The following is a 22,617-nucleotide window of genomic DNA, read 5'->3' on the forward strand; positions in this document are numbered from 1 at the left end:
TTATTCTACTAAAAAAATAAAACTAGCCAGGAGTGGTGGTTGCGTGCCTGTGGTTCCAGCTACTTAGGAGGCTGAGGTGAGAGGATCACTTGACCCCGGGGCTTCGAGGCTGCAGTGAGCCATGATCACACCACTGCACTCCAGCCTGAGCCACAGTGTGAGACCCCCATCTCACAAAAAAAGGAAAGCCTAGTATTCTATACAACCTTAACCTATTTTTTTTTTTTTGAGACGGAGTCTTGCTGTGTCGCCCAGGCTGGAGTGTAGTGGTGCGATCTCGGCTCACTGCAAGCTCCGCCTCCCGGGTTCACGCCATTCTCCTGCCTCAGCCTCCTGAGTAGCTGGGACTACAGGTGTCCTCTACCACGGCTGGCCAATTTTTTGTATTTTTAGTAGAGACGGGTTTTCACTGTGTTGGCTAGGATGGTCTCGATCTCCTGACCTCGTGTTCTGCCCGCCTCAGCCTCCCAAAGTGCTGGGATTACAGGCGTGGGCCACCACACCTGGCCATCCTTAACCTATTTTTAAAAAAGATGTTTACGGCTTTGCTGATAGCAGGCTGGAAAGCTAGCTGAATTTGCAGGCAACCTCAAGTAGTTAATGAAAAATTACTGTGGCTTGTCCAAAGGGATTGAGTTTTCCAAATAAAAAAGTGGGCTTCAGTTTTATGTCACTGTAAGAGGCCGTGTGAGGGATGTTTGGATGCCTGCTTTGAATCTGTAGGACCACTCAATGATTTTTTAAAACCATTGGTTTCTGGCAGGCAAAACATTCAAAATCTAGGCTATCCCAGGAAATCTAGCATAAGGGCTGTCCTGCAGTAATGCATTAAACCACGTAACAAACGAACTCAAGAAGAGGGATGTGGCTCTGGATTTGTGACCCTCAACATAACATTTACCACCTTGGGCTTCGGCTTCAACATCAGTTAAATGGAGGGACACAGACGACTCTTTGGCTCTTATACTCTATGACATGATCACTGGCCACCTTAGAAAATCAAGCCTATTTAGACCACGGTTTGTGAGAAGTCAGACTCTCTGAGGCTCAGTTTCCTTATCTATAAAAAAGAAGATGATAACATTGGGAGAAGCCATCTTCAGCAGCGAGGAAAGAAAAGGACAGTGAAGTCAAGTGAGCAGTCTTAGATCTCAGCCCTGTGTAATCTAAGGGAAGGTTACTGGAGCTGGGTCTACTTTCGTCATCTGCAAAATGGGGATAAGAATGCCTGTTGTAAGGACTGTTGAATGATCTTGCTCATGCCAACTTACAGAAGGTACGAAATAAACACCGATCTCCTTTATTCTGATCTCACATTCAGCAAATGTGAGAGAAATGTGAATGTACTGAAATGTCTGCCAGAAAAAAGAAAATCCAACCCCTCAAAAGAATGACATCAGGGGTTTTGACATCTATTCACCTACACTTCCCTCTTCCACAGGAAGCGGCCCACCTTGTGACCCACACTGCCCATCTCTGTGCTTATCATGGAGCTTTCAAGAGTGAGGATCAGAGGCTGTATGGAGCAGTGGGCACAAACCACAGGGAACGCTGTTCAAAAATGGAAAACAAGGTGGCCCTGACACCGGGTGCTGCTGGGCACCCTCTCAGACCTGCCCTGCAACAGCATCAGGAGGCTGAGGGTCCCCAGCCAGAAGGCCCAAGAGGGGCCCAGCCTGGAAACTTTACCGCGAAGCAGCCCTCATCTTAAGGTGGCTCAACACCACACCTGAGATCTAGCCTATGCGACAGTATGGAAGCGGGAGGCCCTACTCCACCACAGAAAGAACATTTATGGGCACCTAAGATCTGGGAGAATGGCACCTGAGGGAACAGAGCGTGCCCACAAGCAGAGCTTGGGGAGGGAGAAGAGGCAGCCCTGCTCCTAGTCGCAGCCAGCGTGCGTCATGTCCAGGCCCCACAGGGGTGACCCTGGCTCAGGTTCTCATGCTCCAGAAGCTGGCCCAGATGGCAGTGGGTTCCCTATGGAGGCAGCTCATCATTCACAACACAGCAACAAACCCTCTGCTGTCATGAGGAGAATGTATTTTAAACTTGGGAAGAGTCATAATTCTGGGATGTTTCACATGTTGTCAGCTTTAACCTTCTACAGACACAGGCCCTTTCCTCTGTGAGGAGGGACCTCTGGCATGTGTGGGTGTATGGTGGGTCCCTCTCCCTATTAGCAGAAATGTGTTGGGCATGAGCCAGGTTTATGATTTGGATTGTGTCCTGCACATAACACCTGTGAGAACACAACTGGGACTAGGACAGTGCAGGAAGCATATTCTTCATGAGGCGGTAACCAAAAGGCTTGGCTATACCAAAGGATTCTGGTGGCCGGGCACGGTGGCTCACACCTGTAATGCCAGCACTTTGGGAGGCCAAGGCGGGTGGATCACTTGAGGTCCAGGAGTTCGAGCCCAGCCTGGCCAACATGGTGAAACCCTGTCTCTACTAAACATACAACAATTAGCTGGGCATGGTGGTGGGTGCCTGTAATCCCAGCTACTGGGGAGGCTGAAACAGGAGAAATGCTTGAACCCGGGAAGCAGAGGTTGCAGTGAGCCGAGATTGCACCACTGCACTCCAGCCTGGGTGACAGAGCAAGACTCCATCTCAAAAAAAAAAAACCCACAAAAAAACACAAAAGGATTCTGGGTGTAACAATCTCAGTAGAGCCAGCAGGTGACTCTGGTTCTCCTAAAATTCTGCCCTTACTTGCCACTCACCACACCCCCAGATCTGAAGAGCCAGCCCTTTTCTACCTATGACACCTCACCAGCAAGTAAAGGGCACAGGACCTCAGAAGTCTGTGGTGCTAAGCATGAAGACTCTAGTCAGAGAAGGTGCTCAGCCCTAGTGAGGAGGTTCTGGGAAGCAGGTGGGCCTGCTCAATGCAGTCCCTAACCCTTGGGAGCATCCATGTGAGAGGTAAAGGTGCGAATGACTTGGGCATGCTGACTCCCTGCTGAGGAAGGCAGGGCCCCTCACATCTGCAGTGGCCGTATGCATCAGAGAACGGCATGACTGCACATGTGAGAACTGGGTGCACCCGAGCAGTGTCAATAGGAATCCCTTCCCTATTCCATGCCAAACAGTCTTCCCCAGACACAAAGGTTCCGGGTCCTGAGGCTTGACTCTTCTAAGGCTCAAAATGGGTTCTGTTTCCAGACGTGCTTGCCTTGCTTGTCTCTGCTTGTCTTAAGGACTCTATTTCAGCCCAATACTTGATCCTCAGACAAACTGGGACAGGTTGGGAACTTTGATGTTGAGATCGCCAATGTTGATGTTCCGAGGAATCTCTGGCAGGTTGATGTTTTTCACAGCAGACACAGCCCGCGCAGGGGCTGCTGAAAGGCCACCCTGAGAAGAAATGAGAAGTGAGTATGAAACAAATTCTCACTGTTATCTGCTTAATGCTAAAAAAAAAAAAAAAAAGCAAAAACAAAAACAAGCAGGATGGGTGCGGTGGCTCACGCCTGTAATCCCAGCACTTTGGGAGGCCAAGGTGGGTGGATCACCTGAGGTCAGGAGTTCGAGATAGGCCTGGCCAACATGGTGAAACCCCATCTCTACCAAAAATACAAAAATTGGCCAGGAGTGGTGGTGGGCCCCTGTAGTCCCAGCTACTAGGGAGGCTGAGGCAGGAAAATCGCTTGAATCCGGGAGGTGGAGGTTGCGGTGAGCTGAGATCACGCCACTGCACTCCAACCTGGGCAACAGAGTGAGACTCTGTCTCAAACAAACAAACAAACAAACAAAATAACAGGTGAGGGATGCCTAGAAAAATTCCAAACTGAGCACACACAACTGAAGTTTTAGCTTTCCCCCCTTATTCCTCACAAGTAGCCAACAAAACAATCTTGAGGTTAGATGGGGTTTGGCACAGGGATCCAAAGCCTGCAGTCCCACTAGACTACCAGCTCCTCAGAGGCGGTGTGTGGCCTATACAGTTTCACAGCCCCAGCATCTCACAGTGCCTGGCACATGGTGGGTACCCAATAAATGCTGAAATAATCTAAGGTGATTTGTCAGGGGCACTTTTCTGGTTACAAAACAAAACAAAACCTTTTCCTCAGAGACTAAAGACTCTTATTGAAACGTGCAAAGTCACAGGGAAGTTCTTAAAAGGAAAAGGACAGTCACAGCTCTAGGGCAACTGCTTGCCAACTAATAATGTGAGATGAAAAGAGCTGGCTTTGGAAGTGTCATGTGGCAACAAGCTGGGAGAAGTTGGGGGTATCACAGATAAAGAAGGGCTGGTGACAAAACGCAGAGTATGCACATCTACAGTGAACCCCCACCTGGCAGGCTCACCCCCATGTGGAGAGAATGGCAAAAGTGGATGAAAACTCTCTCACAATCATTTTTCCCCTATTGCCTTCTTTCCGGATACCAACTCTGATTCTGCCCTCACCCAGCAAGTCTCCGTTTCTTCTCATTCCCAACCCCCTTGCCTCTGACTCACTTACTATTCCTGGAATCTTCCCAGCCTACATTTCTAAAAGAACTATAGCTGCCACAATAGCTGTGGTCTGGAAAAGCTTCTTCCGCAGGACTGCCAGTCCTCACAGAAAGAATTCCTGGTTTCGCAAGATCAAGTTCCGTATACAAGGCAAAGAAGCTCTTTAAGACACTCAGATAATTAAAGAGGTAATTTGTTCTGCTATTTCTGCATGTGAAAGTATACGTCTGTAACCTCTGTGCTCTGGTAAGGCTGAGGAAGGGGACGGCGAGACCTCAGAGGGATAGGACAGAATTTATGTGAACATCTCTATCAAGCCCAGCACCATGTGGGGGTGGACTGGGGTATGTTATTTTCAAGCCTAGCCCAAACTCTACTGTAGTTTTTTATAAAGCTAACTGGAAATAAAGAAATTGGCAACTCTGAGGTCTGAAAGACACCACGAGAAATGGCTTCTGGGAGATCAGACTCTTAGAGCACACAAACTAGGAAACCACACTGGACTAGGGAAGAGGGTTCTGGGTCCCTCCAGGGAAAGAGTGGCTTTCAAAGGAGGAATTACAAACCACAAACATGGGCCATAACCCCCAAGCCAGAAGCTGTTTGCCTTCCTCTGCCATCTGGCTTTTCTATTTGCTCTTCTACCCTGAAAATCTGAGATTTCAAACTTGTTACCTGTTTAATTTTCAGGGCTGGCTGACCTTCAAATCCATGAGTTTCAATGGACTCAAGGAAGAAAGAAGATGAGTATCATTTCCCGAGGTTTCACAGCAACACAAACCAACACATGTACACACTCCTGCCTCTGCCCAGGTTTTCTCTACCCAGCCAGGGCTAGAGCACAGCTGCTTACTCACCTCGGATTTCTCCAGCCTGTTTTGAGCTTCAATCTGAGCCACGATTTCATTCATGTTTGTTTCCAACACCATCCCACCCATCACCACCTCCTGGAGGATGTAGTGCACCTAAAGGGGAAGCAAAAATCAGGAGTCAGAATACTCTGTGGTGGTCAGAGTGTAACCCACGAGGTTTCCTTTTCCTGCAGCAGCAGAGTGGTCAGATATGACCTGTCCTGACTCATAACTCAGACACTCAAACCCCCTTGCCCAGTGACACAACGAGGGGTCTCTCCCAGGTTTTGGCACATGGCAACACGAATCTCTCCCCTCAGCAGCGAGGTGGTAGCTATGAGCACAGGCTTCAAAGTCTGACAGCTCTTGTTTAAATTCTGGCTCTGCTACTTGCTAGCTGGGTGGCCCTGGGCAAATTACCTTTAAAGTGCTTCAGCTTCCTTCCAGGATTGCAGTGAGGACTGGATGAGATAAATGTGTGTAAAGCACCTAGCCTGGTGCCCAGGACACACTGGGTTCTAAGTAAGGAATGGTGGCTTTCATTATTAATATTACCATCATCAACACTGACTGTCATTAAGTAGGTCCAGCTATGACAGAATAATCCCTGTCCAAGCAACTGAAATGAATGTCTTCCACCTTCTATAAGGCAGATCCTCCAGCCTGTGCTCCACTGAAGAGACGTGATCAGAGCAAGATAGAGCCCAATACCTTTGCACCTCTCCTCACCTCATTTCTTACTGCTTAGATTAGAAAGCAGATTCAGCATAAACAGCTTTCTAAGCATAAGGCTCACATTTGGGCTTAGGTTCCATCTAGCTAGCAGTCATCTAAACAAACCTGAATCTCAGTGTACCTAACTGCTGTGATGGGACGGAGGTGACTCAACTACTGTACCCCTTCGTGGTAGGAAAGCTGTCACAGAAAGCCCTGGGTGGGTCAAAGCAGAGATGCCCACTGTGGTTCATAAGGAATGGTACTCCATATTTCAAACCAAATCACATCAAATGGCCCTCAAGGTGCTTTCGGTCAAGTTGGGAAGACAGCAAGTACAACCTTCTATTGTTAACTAAGTGCCAAATGACTGGGATAGTCCTGGGGAAGTCAGAGAAGAAAGGGTACAGTGGCTAGAGAGATCAGAGAGCTTCACAGAGACAGTGGGAGGATGGAAGCTGGGCTCTGACATTAGAGAGGTAGGAGAAAGAATTTCAGGTAGAAGATGTTGGAAGGAGCAATTCAGCTGGTGTATGGGCAGGTATGGGGAACTCCTGGGTCTGGCTGGGATGGCAACTTTATTTATGCAAGAGAGAGGCTAAGACAAGGCTGAGAAGGTAATTTGGGTCTGGAGCAGGGCTTCTCAGCCTGGGTACTAGTGACATCTGGGGCCAGATAATCCTCTGCTGTGGGGCTGTCCTGTCACTGTGGCCTGTTCTCTAGCATCCCTGGTCTCTACTCCTCCAGCTTGACAATCAAAAATGTCTCCAGAATTGTCATATGTGTTCCAGGGGGCAAACTCACCCCAGCTGAGAACCACTGGTCCAGAGTCTAGAGTCAACCACCAGTTTACTCTGTCAGCAATGCAGAGTCAATAAGAAAGATGTGTCTGCATATCTGGGCACTGTGCACTTCTGACATCTGAAGTTCTCTGGCATTGGCTCCCTGTATTTTGCCCTCAGTAAGCGCAGGGAACTTCTGATCTTGAGGACAGAGTATAATAAATCAAATGTATTCCCTTGCGTGTGTGCCTACATTGAGCTTTATTAACCACTGTTCTGTCTACACACACACACACACTCTCACGAGGTGTTCTTACATTTTATACAATATGAATTATTCATTAGCTATATGCAAATGAAGATTTAATGGTAAAAGTCTCATATTTAGATAATTTACAAAATGTTAAACAAGACTGGTTTTAAAATTATTCCCTGGGGGAATTCCACTGTTTATACTTCCCCATCAAGAAATAGGCCTCTGAAAACAGTATGGTGGTTCCTCAAAAAGATTAAAAACAGAATTACCATATGGCCCAGCAATTCCACTTTTGGGTATACACTCAAAAGAACTGAAAGTAAAGACTTGAAGAGAATGTGTACACCCGTGCTCATAGCAGTGTTATTCACAACAGCCAAAAGGTGGGAGCAGCCAAAGTGTCCACGAACAGACGACTGGATCAACAAAATGTGCCACAGAAATACAACAGAATATTATTCAGCCTTAAAAAGGAAAAGAATTCTTTTTTTTTTTTCCATCTGAATTGAGATGCTGTAACAGGGAAGGGAATTCTGAGACACAATGTAACACGGATGAACCTTGAAGATACTATAAGTGAAACAACCTACACACAAAAGAATGAGGAAGGACTGTGTCATTCCACTCCTGTGAGGTACCCAGAGTAGTCAAATTCAGAGACAGAAACTGGAATGGGGGCTGCCATGAGGCAGGGGGAAGAGGGCAGTGGTGGCTGTTGTTTAATGTGTACAGAGGTGCTGTTTTGCAAGATGAAGAGCTCTGGAGATGGATGGTGGTGGCGACTGCACAACAATGTGGATATACTTAATGCCACAGAACTGTAAGCTTAAAAATGGTGAAGACAGGAAACTTTATGTTACATATTTTACCACAATTTAACAAAAAAGGAGAGAAATAGTCCTCTATACCTGCACTTTCAGTATTTATTCCTTTTATTTAGCCAATCCCTGTGTGGGTAGAAAGTAGTACTTGTTGAGTATCTATTATGAACCAAGTATTTTATGTAACTTACCTTAATTTTACAACATTCATCTAAGGTAGGTAGTATAACCTTCACTTTATTATTATTATTACTATCATTATTTGAGGCCGAGTCTCGCTCTGTCACCCAGGCTGGAGTACAGTGGTGTGAACTTGGCTCACTGCAATCTCCGCCTCCTGGGTTCAAGCGATTCTCCCAACTCAGCCTCCTGAGTAGCTGGGATTACAGGCACCCGCCACCATGCCCAGCTAATTTTTATATTTTTAGTAGAGTCGGGGTTTCCTCATGTTGACCAGGCTGGTCTGGAACTCCTGACCTCAGATGATCCCCCTGCCTTGGCCTCCCAAAGTGCTGAGATTACAGGCGTGAGCTACCACGCCTGGCCTGCCTTCACTTTATATACGAAGAAATTGATACATTTTATGTATGAGGAAAAGGCAATAAAATGATCCCAATGTCATGTATATTAGTAGCAGAATGGTGTTGATTCCAGAGCTCATGTTCTACCCTTTATATCATACTTCCTCAGAATCCCAAACTGTGTCTTCCATTCTATTCATCCCTGACCCCTAGTCCACATGAAATCATTTAAGACTTGTCTTTGGTGTGTCAAGATCTTGTATTAATTCTTCCATGCTTTATCTCCAAGGCCTAGAACAATGCTCAGAGTAGGCATGCTAAATGAATGAAAGGCTTTCCACATATCTAAGTAGCATATTCCTTGGGCTTTAGGGACTTCGAAGATAGACAACAGTGTGGTGGTGGGGGCTTTCTGGAGAAGGTATAGTAAAAGGCTTAACACATGATGTCGTGGAGACTAGTGGCTGGTTAACAGAAAAAGTCAGTTAAAACTTCTTATTTAACACTGCATCATAAAGTCAGCATTTTCAAATGCTGTTCAAAATATGTTCCAAATGCAAAAAGAAGAAATAAAAATGCAAACTCCATTTTTGTTATAACTACAGGATATCCAAAATTCCAAACCCCCAAACAGGTGAAAAAGCTGTCAAAAGCAGGGAGCTCAGGCAGGGACTCCTTTGCTTCACAGAAGGAAAAGAAGAAAGGATGCTACAGGGAGAGGACAGGGGAGCTGGCGATCTCAGAAAGATCTGCAAAAATATGTACTTCCTGTGGGTAAAGGACACACTCCAGTACCAAATTAATTTCTTGTTTTTGGAAGGCAGGAACTTCCTTGGACCTGAAGTTGAGGCTAAATGAGAAATCACGCAAGCTACATTTGCCTCATAGAGGTGGTCTCTGTGGTAGTAGAGAAGACATCCTTTGCGTTGTGGAGATGCTAAGAGACGCCTTGCCTGTCTCGATTGGCTGGCTAGAGACTAAGGGTAAACGGACTCACCCAGAACCCTAAATCAAGGGAACAACTGTAGCTAGCCCAGAACAGAGTTTTGGTAGCTCCTCCAACAAACATCCTGCAAAATAGCTGGTCCCTGAAAAACTTGCCTATTTAAAGATAAGTATACAAAAAATCTAAACAGGATCTATATAAATATACAACGAGAAAAAATTAGGAAAGAAATAGGAAAACCAAATGGCAGACTAAGACCACAGACTGGAAAAGGGCCTCCATGGACTAGATACAATGGTAATAAAATATTTTACACAACGAAAAAAAGAAAACTTGATAAAATAGTTGTCTCTATGAAACGAGAGCTCAAAGCAGAAATACAAGAACTTTAGCAGAGGTAGGGAGACGAGAAGGGAAGACAAGCTGCATACTGGCAGAACTGAGGAAAGAAGTGAAAGGAAAAACACTGTTACAGAAATGAAGGTGAAACTGGAAGAAGCAAAGTGAGAAGAAACTGCTAAAAACACACTAGGAACAAAAGGAGAGAAATGGAAAAAAAAAAAATGAAACCAAAAAGGGCTAAAAGAAATAGAGAAGAAACAGTTACAAAAGACAGCAAAGGAGATGTAATATTTGCATAAAAGAAAACTTTAACATGAATGGGAAAAATATGTAAAGATATGTTCATAAAGATAGAATCTAAGATGTTTCTGAACTATAAGAGGATTGGGGTCTACATACTGAAGGGTCACACTGTATCCCAGGGAAAACAAATTCAGAATAGGCAGTACCAAGATACACCTTTAGGTAAGGTTTCTGGGTTCCTGCAACCAGGCAAAAAGATCAAATCACTTAAAAGAGAAACAAAATAATGAAAATTTCCACATTAATATTTAATGCTAACAGAAAATGGAACAACACCTACAAAATTCTCAAGGACAGAAAGTGTGACTCAAGGACTTTATTTATTTTTATTTTTATTTTTGAGACGGAGCATCGCTCTGTTGCCAGGCTGGAGTGCAGTGGCGCAATCTCGGCTCAGTGCAACCTCCACCTCCTGGGTTCAAGCGATTCTCCTGCCTCAGCCTCCCAAGTAGCTGGGACTATAGGCATGCGCCACCATGCCCAGCTAATTTTTGTATTTTTAGTAGAGACGGGGTTTTACCATGTTGGCCAGGATGGTCTGCATCTCTTGACCTTGTGATCCGCCCACCTTGGCCTCCCAAAGTGCTGGGATTACAGGCGTAAGCCACTGTGCCCAGAAGACTCAAGGACTTTATACCCAGTCAACTGTCCAGCAAGGGTAACAGAATGGGGACCATTGTTCCCAGGTATTTCTTTTTTTCTTTTTTTTTGAGACAGAGTTTCACTCTTGTTATCCAGACTGGAGTGCAATGGCGCGATCTCTGCTCACCACAACCTCTGCCTCCCCGGTTCAAGCGATTCTCTTGCTTCAGCCTCCTGAGTAGCTGGGATTACAGGCATGTGCCACCACGCCTGACTAATTTTGTATTTTTCGTAGAGATGGGGTTTCTCCATGTTGGTCAGGCTGGTCTCAAACTCCCAACCTCGGGTGATCTGTCCACCTTGGCCTCCCAAAGTGCTGGGATTACAAGCATGAGCCACTACACCCAGCCAAGTATTTCTTAAGAAATCTACAAAAGGAAGCACTTGTGCCAACTAACAGGTGACTGGAAAAACTATGGCAGGGCCAGGCCTCGTGGCTCATGCCTGTAATCCCAGCACTTTGGGAGGCCAAGGTGGGTGGGTGGATCATTTGAGGTCAGGAGTTCAAGACCAGCCTGGCCAACATGGTGGAACCCCATCTCTACTAAAAATACAAAAATTAGCCAGGTGTGGTGGCATGCACCTGTAATCCCAGCTACTCAGGAGGCTGAGGCAGAATTGCTTGAACCCAGGAGGTGGAGGCTGCAGTGAGCTGAGATCGCGCCATTGTACTCCAGCCTGGGTGATGGAGCGAGACTCTATCTCAGAAACAAACAAAAGTTAGCTGGGCAGAAGTGGCATGTGCCTGTAATTCCAGCTACTTGGGAGTCTGGGGCAGGAGAATTGCCTGAACCAAGGAGGAGGAGGTTACAGTGAGCCAAGATCGTGCCACTGCACTCCAGCCTGGGCAACAAGAGTGAAACTCCGTCTCAAAAACAAAAACAAAAACAAAACTACGGCAAAAACTTGCGGTGAGCACTGAAAACTACTTAACTGTAGGTCTAAGACTAAAATAGGATTAGGGTAACAACAGATCGTCAATACTATATGCTTTGATGATGTATAAAACTCCAGCTAGCAAAAACTAGGAAGAGAAGAGGGGAAAAAGGAGGGAGGTAGAATACGAACACTGATTTCCTCACCCTCAGTAACTGAGAGTCCATTTAAAACTAAAGTAATAAAGATATGGTTAATCTGACTTTTACTGTGACTTTTCCCGTGAATGTCCAAGCCTACCATCATTGTTATAAATAACAAAACTTTGAGAGCCACTGAACTTTTGGCTAGGGCCAAAAAACCCTCTTTCTTTCTTTCTTTTTTCTTTCTTTCTTTCCTTTTCTTTTTCTTTCCTTCCTTCCTTCCTTCTTTCATTCTTTCTTTTTTTAGAGACAGGGTCTTGCTCTGTCACCCAGGCTGGAGTGCAGTGCCATGATAATAGCTCACTGCAGCCTTGAACTCCTGGGCTCCAGCAATCCTCCTGCCTCAGTCTCCTGAGTAGCTGGGCCTATAGGCACGTGCCACCATGCCCAGCTTTTTTTTTTTTTTTTTTTTTTTTTTTTAAGTAGAGATGAGGTCTTGCTATATTGCTCAGGCTGGTCTTGAACTCCTGAGCTCAAGGGATCCTCCCGCCTCAGCCTTCCAAAGTATTTGGATTACAGGTGTGAGCCAATGTGCCCAACCTAGACGGATCTCTTCTGCTGATTAGAGTTTTTTGCCATTATTGCAAAAAACTCACCCAGAACGCATCATCTACAATTTCCAGTTTCTTAAAGTTAGAACTCAAACTGCTGTGAAACAGTAAGTACAGAATCCTAGATTTTTAAGATCCCTCCACCTCTACTCTTCCTTAGTTATCTTGCCCAAACCTAATTCAGCTTCATTTCCTTTTTAAAGTAACTTGTCCTTCCAAAGCATTCCTCTTACTTTTCACAGAGTAATTTTCTTTTCTTTTTTTTTTGAAACAGTCTCACTCTGTTGCCCAGCTGGAGTGCAGTGGCATGATCTCGGCTCACTGCAGCCTCTGTCTCCCAGGTTCAAGCGATTCTCTTGCCTCAGCCTCCTGAGTAGCTGGGACTACAGGCGCCCGCCACCACGCCCAGCTTATTTTCTGTATTTTTAGTAGAGACGAGGTTTTACCATGTTGCCCAGGCTGGTCTTGAACTCCTGAGCTCAGGCAATCTGCCTACCCCGGCCTCCCAAAGTGCTAGGATTACAGGCATGACCCACCATGCACAGCCAGAATAATTTTCTTTTCTCCCTCATAATTTAATCTGTATATTATTTAATCAAATTACATAATTACAGTACCAGTTTACTGGCATAAAGAGATCTGGAAACATCACAACTGACCTTTGGTAAGCAAAATGACTCAAGTGTAAGTGAGCAATGGATGAGCGAACAGCTGCCCGTGTTAGTCCTGCTAGTCAGTTCAGACCTTGTCCACTGAATATGAAGTTGACCATGAAAGATGGCTAACATTTCTCTGATTGGAGATAGATGGGACTTGAGAAAGTTGGAGGCTGCCAAGCATGGGTGTGGGAGCAAGCAGTCAAGAATCAACACTGCACTCATGTACCTAAAGTACTGGAGATACAGTCAGGGCACAAAGAAGGGTTCTGTTAAATAACAGAAGTTGGCTGATGGGCTGACCTTGAGGATGCCTGCAGAAATCTAGGTAAATACCTGAGAGAACACTGACAGATAAAGTCACAAACCAACACACGGAGGCTGGTAGGGAAAGAAAATCTGAGACGTGAGTCATGTAAATGGCATTCGAAACCACAGGAACAGAAAGAAAGAGGCTAAGTCTTCGAGAGGCCTAAACTCAGCTTCACACAGTGTGCACTGAACAAATATGAATTATCAAGTAATAATAATTCAACTTTCTACTCAGCAAGCATGGGAAATAATGACACTAGCAAAATTCATTCAGAAGTGTTTATTAACACAGTTTAAACAAAAGTGCTACTGATTTTTCAGTACTTGGCAAATCCAATGGTAATTTAACCTAAAAATAATTACAACCAGGATGAGTTTCATCTGACATAAAGATTAGGATAACCCCAATAAATCAACAGGATATCTTGATATAAGGGGAAGGCAATAGAGAAAATGCTTCGGGTGATAAATCTGAAATCTTAAAAGGTAAAATGAGGCATAGATACTGATGTTTTCCAAGATCAAGATACATAAATTTATGACGACATTTTAGTGAGTGAAAGTCGGTGTTTTTAGCTCTGTCCTATTTAAATTTTTATCTTGGAACCCCTGAAAATAGTCAAGAGTAGGAATGAGTACTGTAGTCAAAATGTCAATTCCTCTAAAGACAATTTAACCTGTTATCGAGTCTCTCCACTCTCCCCCAACACCTCTGGACATCTGTGTCTCTTTATTTTTTTTTTTCTTGAGACATGGTCTCACTCTGTCGCCCAGGATGGAATACAGTGGCACGATCTTGGCTCATTGCAACCTCCACCTCCCAGATTCAAGCGATCCTACAGCCTTAACCTCCCCAGTAGCTGGGACTACAGGCCACATGCCACCACACCCGGCTAATTTTTTTTCTTTTTTTTTTGAGACGGAGTCTCGCTCTGTGGCCCAGGCTGGAGTGCAGTGGTGCGATCTCGGCTCACTGCAACATCCGCCTCCTGGGTTCAAGCAATTCTCCTGCCTCAGCCTCCCGAGTAGCTGGGACTACAGGCGTGTGCCACCACACCCAGCTAATTTTTTGTATTTTTAGTAGAGACAGGGTTTCACCGTGTTAGCCAGGATGGTCTCGATCTCCTGACCTTGTGATCCGCCCGCCTCAGCCTCCCAAAGTGCTGGGATTACAGGTGTGAGCGACCGCGCCCAGCACACCTGGCTAATTTTTGTATTTTTTGGTAGAAATGGGGTCTCACCATGTTGGCCAGGCTGGTCTCAAACTCCTGATCTCAGGTGATCCGCCCACCTCAGCCTCCCAAAGTGCTGGGATTATAGGTGTGAGCCACCTCACCTGGCCTCATTTTTTCTTTTCTAGGATGCTATCACCTCATCCTCCATCCCTTGAAGGTACTTGCTTCTATAACTGGACCTACTTACTGTCTGCAACACAAAGTTAACCTCTGCAGACAAAAGTAGATTAAGACCAGGCATAGCAGCTCATGCCTGTAATCCCAGCATTTTGGGAGGCCTAGGAAGGAGGATTGCTCGAGCCCAGGAGTTCACGACCAGCCTGGGCAACATAGTGAGACCTCTGTCTCTCTAAAAAAAAAAAAGTTTAAAAACTAGCTGGGCATAGTGGCACAAGCCTGTAGTTCCAGCTACTCGGTAGGCTGAGGTAAGAGTATCACTTGAGCCTGGAAGTCAAGACTGCAGTGATTGCACCATTGCACTCCAGCCTGGGAGACAGGGCGAGACCCTGTTACAAAAAAAAAAAAAAAAAAAAAAAAGTAGATTAAAATGAGTCTGCTAGTTTCATATCAGAATTGAATCTAAGAAGAAAAATAAAAGTGTTTCTTCAAGGATACAGATGTGCCTCAGGAACCTAGCTCTAGAACTACTAGGGGTGGGGACAAGTCAGTTGCAACAACCCTCCGGAAGGACAGAGGATTCCATGCTCTTCAAGGGTTCCATCCCTGGTTGTTTCTCACTGAAATCAAAGAAAGTTCTGAATCTAATCCCATGTCAACAGAGATCACTTAAAAACAGACTGATCTGGTACCTGAAGATAATAAACAAGAAGGCATAAGCAAGGTATTTAAATTACCTTTTACTCTAGTAAAAACACAGTCTCCAAACCTTAAATTGGTCACGTTCCAAAAGTTTAAGTATTTAAATTTACAATGCATTTTTCTATAAAGGTAATAAGTAAGATTTTCAAGGCTAGCAGCTCATGAAAGCAGACTTAAATCCATAAAGCTACCCAAAATGTGGTACCAGAGAGCACCCCTGCCACTACACCTAATATGAACAATACTGTTTCTATAATAAAATGCAGTTCTGTATTGGGATGGCAGGATTCCATCTAACCGAAAATTTCACAGGCAGAGAGGATAAGTAAGATCTTTTGAGACACTAGCAGCACGTTAATGCACGCCACATCCCAAGCTTAATCGAATCCATAGAAACCTCTAATCTAGATCAATCCCTCTCCAGGTCCCTTGCACTGGAGGGCAAATGCCTGCTGTGCTACAAAAGACAGAGGCTCACACTCCTACTGTGGAGTCTTTCTCAAAATAACTGTGTTATACACAGAAGACAAAAACACTAATCAAATATAAAAGAGCATGGTCACAGTGCTTGTATTAAAACATGAGGATGCCAATACTGCAACACTCAAGTTTTGAAAAAGAATTGTTAATCACTGACAAGACATCTAGTCTACTATATAAAAAGCTGAGTGCTGATAGCTTTTTCTTTTTTTTTGATACGGAGTCTCACTCTGTTGCCCAGGCTGGAGTGCAGTGGCGTGATCTTGGCTCACTGCAGGCTCCGCCTCCCAGGTTCATGCCATTCTCCTGCCTCAACCTCTGGAGTAGCTGGGACTACAGCCGCCCACCACCACGCCCGGCTAATTTTTTGTATTTTTAGTAGAGACAGGGTTTCACCGTGTTAGCCAGGATGGTCTCGATCTCCTGACCTTGTGATCCGCCTGCCTTGGCCTCCCAGGCTGATAGCTTTTTCTACTCCTTCGTGGCATAGCTGGTTTCATTAACTCCTAGGAAAGGGCTTCAGAAAATAAGTAGGGAAGAGATTGTTGAGAGATGGGAAATGCATCATTTTCTTGTCTATACTTGGGGGCATGGTGGCTATTAATGAGCCAAAGGGTAACGATGCTCTGAGGTGACTCAGCACTGACGGGAAGAGAAAATCATCTGAGTCATCTTGGCCCAGAGTCAGACTCTAGTTCCCATATTATACATTTTAGAAAGAAATGAAAAGAGGAAGAAGATATCTTTATGAGTAGTATTGAGGACCTGGTACATATGCCTTTTTCTCTCTTACTCGTACTTTCATTCCAAAGTCCAATGTTTTATCGGTGTTTTAAGACAAGCAAAGGACTGACTATCCTCATTCCCTTGCATCTCTTTTACCTAAAAATGAACATATGGTAATTAGACTCAATGACTGTTGGCTGGATGTCTATGTAGGTGTAACTACAGTGAACAACATGGAACACATTAACAAGTACCAGGCATACTTGACTTCACTGAAAAGTTGACTTCTAGCTAGGGAGACAAAACAATATGCATGAAAGAGACATTAAATCACCATTAAATCATTTTAACAGAAACCTTCAAAAGCGTATTACACACTCCCATGACTTCTAAAAAAGAATATTCTAAATGTAATTGGGCTTTTTTTGGGGGGAGTGCTTTTTTTGCAGCTCATTGTTAATATCTAAGTAATGAATTGTATTTTTTTTTCTTTAGATGGAGTCTCACTCTGTCGCTCAGGCTGGAGTGCAGTGGCACGATCTAGGCTTACTGCAACCTCCACCTCCCAGGTCCAGGCGATTCTCTTGCCTCAGATTCCTGGGTAGCTGGAACTACAGGCGCCCACCACCACGCCCGGCTAATTTTTTGTATTTTTAGTAGAGACGGGGGTTTCACTATGTTAGCCAGGATGGTCTCGATCTCCTGACCTAGTGATCTGCCCGCCTTGGCCTCCCAAAGTGCTGGGATTACAGGCATGAGCCACTGCGCCCAGCCTATGAATTGTACTTTTTAAAAAAAGTTATTATACTTTAAGTTCTGGGGTACATGTGCAGAACATGCAGGTTTTTACATAGCTATACACGTGCCATGGTGGTTTGTTGCACCCATCAACTGGTCATCTACATTAGGTATTTCTCCTAATGCTACCCTTCTCCTAGCCCCCTACCCCCGAGAGGTGCTGTTGTGTGATGGTCCCCTCCCTGTGCCCATGTGTTCTCATTGTTCAACTGCCATTTATGAGTGAAAACGTGTCGTGTTTGGTTTTCTGTTCTTGTGTTAGTTTGCTGAGAATGGTGGTTTCCAGCTTTATCCATGTCCCTGCAAAGGACATGAACTCATCCTTTTTTTATGGCTGCATAGTATTTCATGGTAAATTGTATTTTAATGCTAAGATTCCTTCAGGAACTCTCAGGCACATAGAGCTGTCTGGTCCTAAGCAGCTCTGAAGAAAGCAAGCCAAGAAAGCAACTTTGCTTTGTAAAGTTCTGTTTTTCCCTTTCACCTGCTCTTAGTGTCTTCTGAATCACTTTTATGAACTGTTTGATCTTCAGACTGGACATTTCCATGGTTTTCCCTAGATGTCTTCGTGTCATAAAATTCCACAAGACATTCAATCCCTAGCCATTGATTTCTTTCTCTCTTTCACTCACAGGATCATACATTGTTTCAGTGGGCAATGAATGAATCCAGTGGAGCCTTGTCTTACACATCAGATGAAACGGCTGGCTGGTTTAGGGGCCACAGAGATTGAAAATTTGTTTTAAGCATTAGAATCACTCTAAGCACTCTACGATACACATGAGCACAGGCACATGAGAGCAGAGGCAAAGAAGAGCAGATTCAAATCTTCCATGTCACACTCATTCCAGACATATACTAATTAAGTAGAATTGAGGGCATATTCGTACTGTATTTAGAATTTTTCATTTCCTTTTTGTTTTTGGATAAATGGATAGAGTTGAACAAGTTAAATGTTTCAGTGAGCCCACTGTACCTACCACATAAAAGGCAGTGTGTTAGGTTCAAGGCATTCACTGATTTTTTTTCTTTTTTTTTTTTTGAGACAGGGTCTTGCTCTGTCACTATCACTCAAGCTGCAGAGCAGAGGCATGATCATGGCTCACTGCAGCCATGGCCTCCCAGGCTCAAGTGATCCCACCTCAGCCTCCAGAGTAGCTGTGACCACAGACCTGCATCACCACACCCAGCTAATTTTTGTATTTTTTGTAGAGACAGGGTTTCACCATGTTGCCCAGGCTGATCTCAAACTCCTGGGCTCAAGCAATCCTTCTGTTTCAATCTCCCAGAGTGCTGGGATTACAGCACCTGGCCGATTTTTCACTAAAAGAACATAATCTCTAACAATGTCTATTTTCAAATATGCTTAACATCACAGATTGTTAAGAGCTGGAAGAAGGAAATGAAGATAAGATGTGGACCCTGTCCTTAAAGAGTTTAGAATCAAGTAAGAAAGATTAAACATGTACAGAATTAACTATAATAAAAGGAAGTCTGTGATAAATACCATGACCCAAGTACAAAGTGCTATGTTATTTCAGAGAAGGGTGGCCTTAAAACTAACTGGCAATTGGAGGAAAAGGCATCCAGGCAGAGGGAATGGCAAATTACCTAGCAACTCATTCATTATTCTTCATGCTCTACTAATTCATCTTCCTTTTTTTTTTTTGAGACAGAGTCTTGCTCTGTCCCCCAGGCTGGAGTGCAGTGGTGCGATCTCAGCTCACTGCAACCTCCGCCTCCTGCGTTCAAGCAATTCTCCTGCCTCAGCCTCCTGAGTAACTAGGATTACAGGCATGTGCCACCACGCCTGGCTAATTTTTCTATTTTTAGTAGAGATAGGGTTTCACTATGTTGGCCAGGCTGATCCTGAACTCCTGACCTTGTGATCTGCCCAACTCGGCCTCCCAAAGTGCTGAGATTACAGGCATGAGCCACCGCGCCCAACTCATCTTCTTTTTTAATTAATAAAAGGATCACTCACTGGCTTCATATTTTATGCTCTTTGAATATATACAGTTGACTGCAGTAAAGTATACTCACTACATATTATTACTTCCTTTTTTAAAAAAACCAATTCCTATTATGAGTCAGGGTTCTCCGTGAAACCATTTTTTTTTTTTTAATGTTCTAGCAGGACTTTTTCTTTCTAACCCAGTGTTTCATCCTCCTTTGGCTACTACCTGTTTGCACTGCTGATCCCAAATGCCAAGCACAGTGCTAAGTACAGAAAAAGATCCAGACCTTGTCCTTTTGAATTTCATCCTTCCTTGGTTGCTTATCTGCTAAGAAAACATGACACAAACACATTTCCCCACATTTCGGATGTCAAAGCAGGTGGGAATACTACAGGCAGCATTGCAGAGTGTAGAGGGAGCGGGTCCATAATCAGAGTCCAGGATCTGAATGTGGCTCTATCACTTACCAGCTGTGTGACCTTAGAGAAACTGAGGCTTCCTATCAATAAACCTCAGTTTCTTCATCTGTAAAATGGGGAGAACCAGAGTTCTTAGCCGCCAGGCTTATTCTAAAGATTAAAAAAGATGATGTAGGAAATAAATGAGACACTGTATATAAAGCACTTAGCTATCTATTATGTGCCTGGTTCTTAGTAAGTACTCGGATGTTGGTTAATTTGGTAGTTATAATCAAAGTCATCTTGACCAACCTCTTTCCCAGTGCAGGATTCTGTTCTTTGGCTCCTGCAACAGTATAGATCCTTCACTCTGGTGACAGATCCTTCGCCTCCACGAAGAGAGCTCACTACTGTTTCCAAGCTGCTCAGTGGGCTGTTGAGCAGCAACAACTGTCATAGAGTTTTTAATTGTACTGAGCTACAACAAGCATCAAATAATTTCTACCCCCGATCCTACCTGTGTCTTCTGGAGCAACACAGAGTAAGTCCCTGCCCTCTACCCTGGGATTCTATCACTCTGCCTAAGGCAACCACATAGGCAGGCAGATAAGTGAAGCACAATTTGGCCAAAAAACAAAAAAAGAAAAAAAGTCCAAATGCCACGCCTAGATCCCATAAAACTGTTTCTAAGGAGACCATTTCCATCCCCACAGTTCCTGCTCCTTCTAAATCACTGCCCATGGAACAGCCCTGTGCCCCAGTCCACCTGCTCGCCCTTTACATGCTGGCTAAAAGACTTCCAAAGCTGTAACATCCCTAAACACAAGTTACAAAAATAGTTCAGTATCACTGGAGTGTAAAGTTCAAAGCAAGAGGTGAGGCTAGACAGGCAGGCTGGGCATGCTCATGGAGGTCTTTGTACATAAGAAGGGGCTGCAGCTTCACCCTTTTGGCAGTGGTCCCCAACTTAAAAAAAATTCATGAAAATTCACTTAAATAACACACTTCCCTCAATCACTCAGTGTCACTGAACTATCATAAGGTTTTGAGGAAGGTGGTGGAGGGGAGTGAGGCATGTCCTTCTCCTCCTTAAGAATCACTGCACCTGGGGGTATACATCAGCAAGGGAGTTAGTAAAAAATACGTTTTTAAATATATCATTAGGAAGGTGTGTAAAGGATAGTCTTAAGGCACAATATAGGAGGCAGAGAGACTAATAGGAAAAAAGTAAAAATAAAGACAAATTCACCATTTATTGAACTAAGCAATTATTCACTAATTCCGATCCTCAAATAATTGAATGGTGGATATTACCGTATTTTATCAAATCTAAGACTTCACTGATTATAAAACATACTATTTTATGTGCTACTAAAAAAGAAAAATGACATACCATTGATTATAAGAAAAATCTTGATTTGAGATGTTAAAATTATAAATGGTACCCAAAAAGTGAGTCAAAGAATCAATGAAATGTGATATCATCCCTGTTTTACAATTGAAGAAAATTGAGGCACAAAGAGGTCTTTAAGAGGGTTGCATAAATTACACAGTTAGAATCTGGTAGAGCCAGAAGCCCACAAAGGCACTTCATGCAGAATCCCACTCGAGGAACACAGGGTTCCTAGTTCCTCTTGAGTGCACCCAGAGGTTATCTCCCAAGGGAGCAAAGGCAAAGTGAAAAGTGAGCCCACCCCGAAACTAGCCAGCATGCACAAGTCATAACCTTCAAAGGCAAGGTCTAATTAGAATTTGGTTTTTAAAAATGGGCCTTGGCTGGGTGCAGTGGCTCACGCCTGTAATCCTAGCACTTTGGGAGGCCGAGGCGGATGGATCACTCGAGGTCAGGAATTTGAGACCAGGTTGGCCAACATGGCGAAACCCTGTCTCTACTAAAAAACACAAAAATTAGGGCTGGGCGTGGTGTCTCACGCCTGTAATCCCAGCACTTTGGGAGGCCGAGGTGGACAGAGCATGAGATCAGAAGTTCAAGACTAGCCTGGCCAAGATGGTGCAACCCCGTCTCTACTAAAAAAATACAAAAAATTAGCCAGGCATGGTGGTGCGCACCTGTAATCCCAGCTACTCGGGAGGCTGAGGCAGGAGAATTGCTTGAATCCAGGAGGCAGAGATTGCAGTGAGCCGAGATCGCACCACTGCACTCCAGCCTGGATGACAGAGTGAGACTCCATCTCAAAAAAAAAAAAAAAAAAAAAAATTAGCTGGGCGTGGTGGTGCGCGCCTGTAGTCCCAGCTACTCAGGAGGCTGAGGCATGAGAATTGCTTAAACCCAGGAGGCAGAGGTTACAGTGAGCCAAGACTGAGCCACTGCACTCCAGCCTGGGCAACAGAGGAAGACTTCTGTCTCAAAATTTAAAAAAAAAAAAAAAAAAAAAAAGGACCTCTAGCTGTGCTAATCAGATAATATACCTGAAAAGTAAGCCTTGAAAATAAAAAAACAGGCTGGGTAAGATGGCTCATGCCTGTAATTCCAACACTTTGGGAAGCCGAGATGGGAGGATCACTTGAGCCCAGGAGTCCAAGACCAGCCTGGGCAACATGGAAAAACCTCATTTCTACAAAAAATAAAAAAATTACCCAGGCATGGTGGTGCATGCCTGTAGTCCCAGCTATTTGGAAGGCTGAAGTGGAAGGGGCTCGGAAGCAGAGGTTGTATTGAGCTGAGATCATGCCATTGCACTATAGCCTGGGCAACAGACCAAGACTCTGTCTCAAAAAAAAGAAAAGAAGGCCAGGTGCGGTGGCTCATGTCTGTAATCCTTGCACTTTGGGAGGCCGAGGCTGGTGGATCACTTGAGGTCAGGAGTTTGAGATCAGCCTGGACAACATGGTGAAACCCTGTCTCTACTAAAAATACAAAAATTAGCTGCAAATCACTTGAACCAGGAGGCGGAGGTTGCAGTGAGCCAAGATCATGCCACTGCACTCCAGCCTGGGC

General features: G+C 44.5%; 1 protein-coding gene across 1 annotated transcript in view; it reads right to left on the reverse strand.

The window, feature by feature from the left end:
- Window positions 1–1,277: 1,277 nt before the first annotated feature.
- Window positions 1,278–22,617, reverse strand: part of AP3S2 (adaptor related protein complex 3 subunit sigma 2) — a 58,381-nt gene continuing 37,041 nt past the window's right edge. Inside the window, exons 5-6 of the mRNA XM_019010768.4 lie at window positions 5,326–5,433; window positions 1,278–3,366 (exon numbers count right to left, since the gene is read on the reverse strand). Of these exons, the coding sequence (XP_018866313.1) occupies window positions 3,238–3,366; window positions 5,326–5,433 (237 nt within the window). The 3' untranslated portion in view covers window positions 1,278–3,237. The remainder of the gene's footprint in view (window positions 3,367–5,325; window positions 5,434–22,617) is intronic.

Source organism: Gorilla gorilla, chromosome 16 (assembly GCF_029281585.2).
Source record: "Gorilla gorilla gorilla isolate KB3781 chromosome 16, NHGRI_mGorGor1-v2.1_pri, whole genome shotgun sequence".
NCBI lineage: Eukaryota > Metazoa > Chordata > Mammalia > Primates > Hominidae > Gorilla > Gorilla gorilla.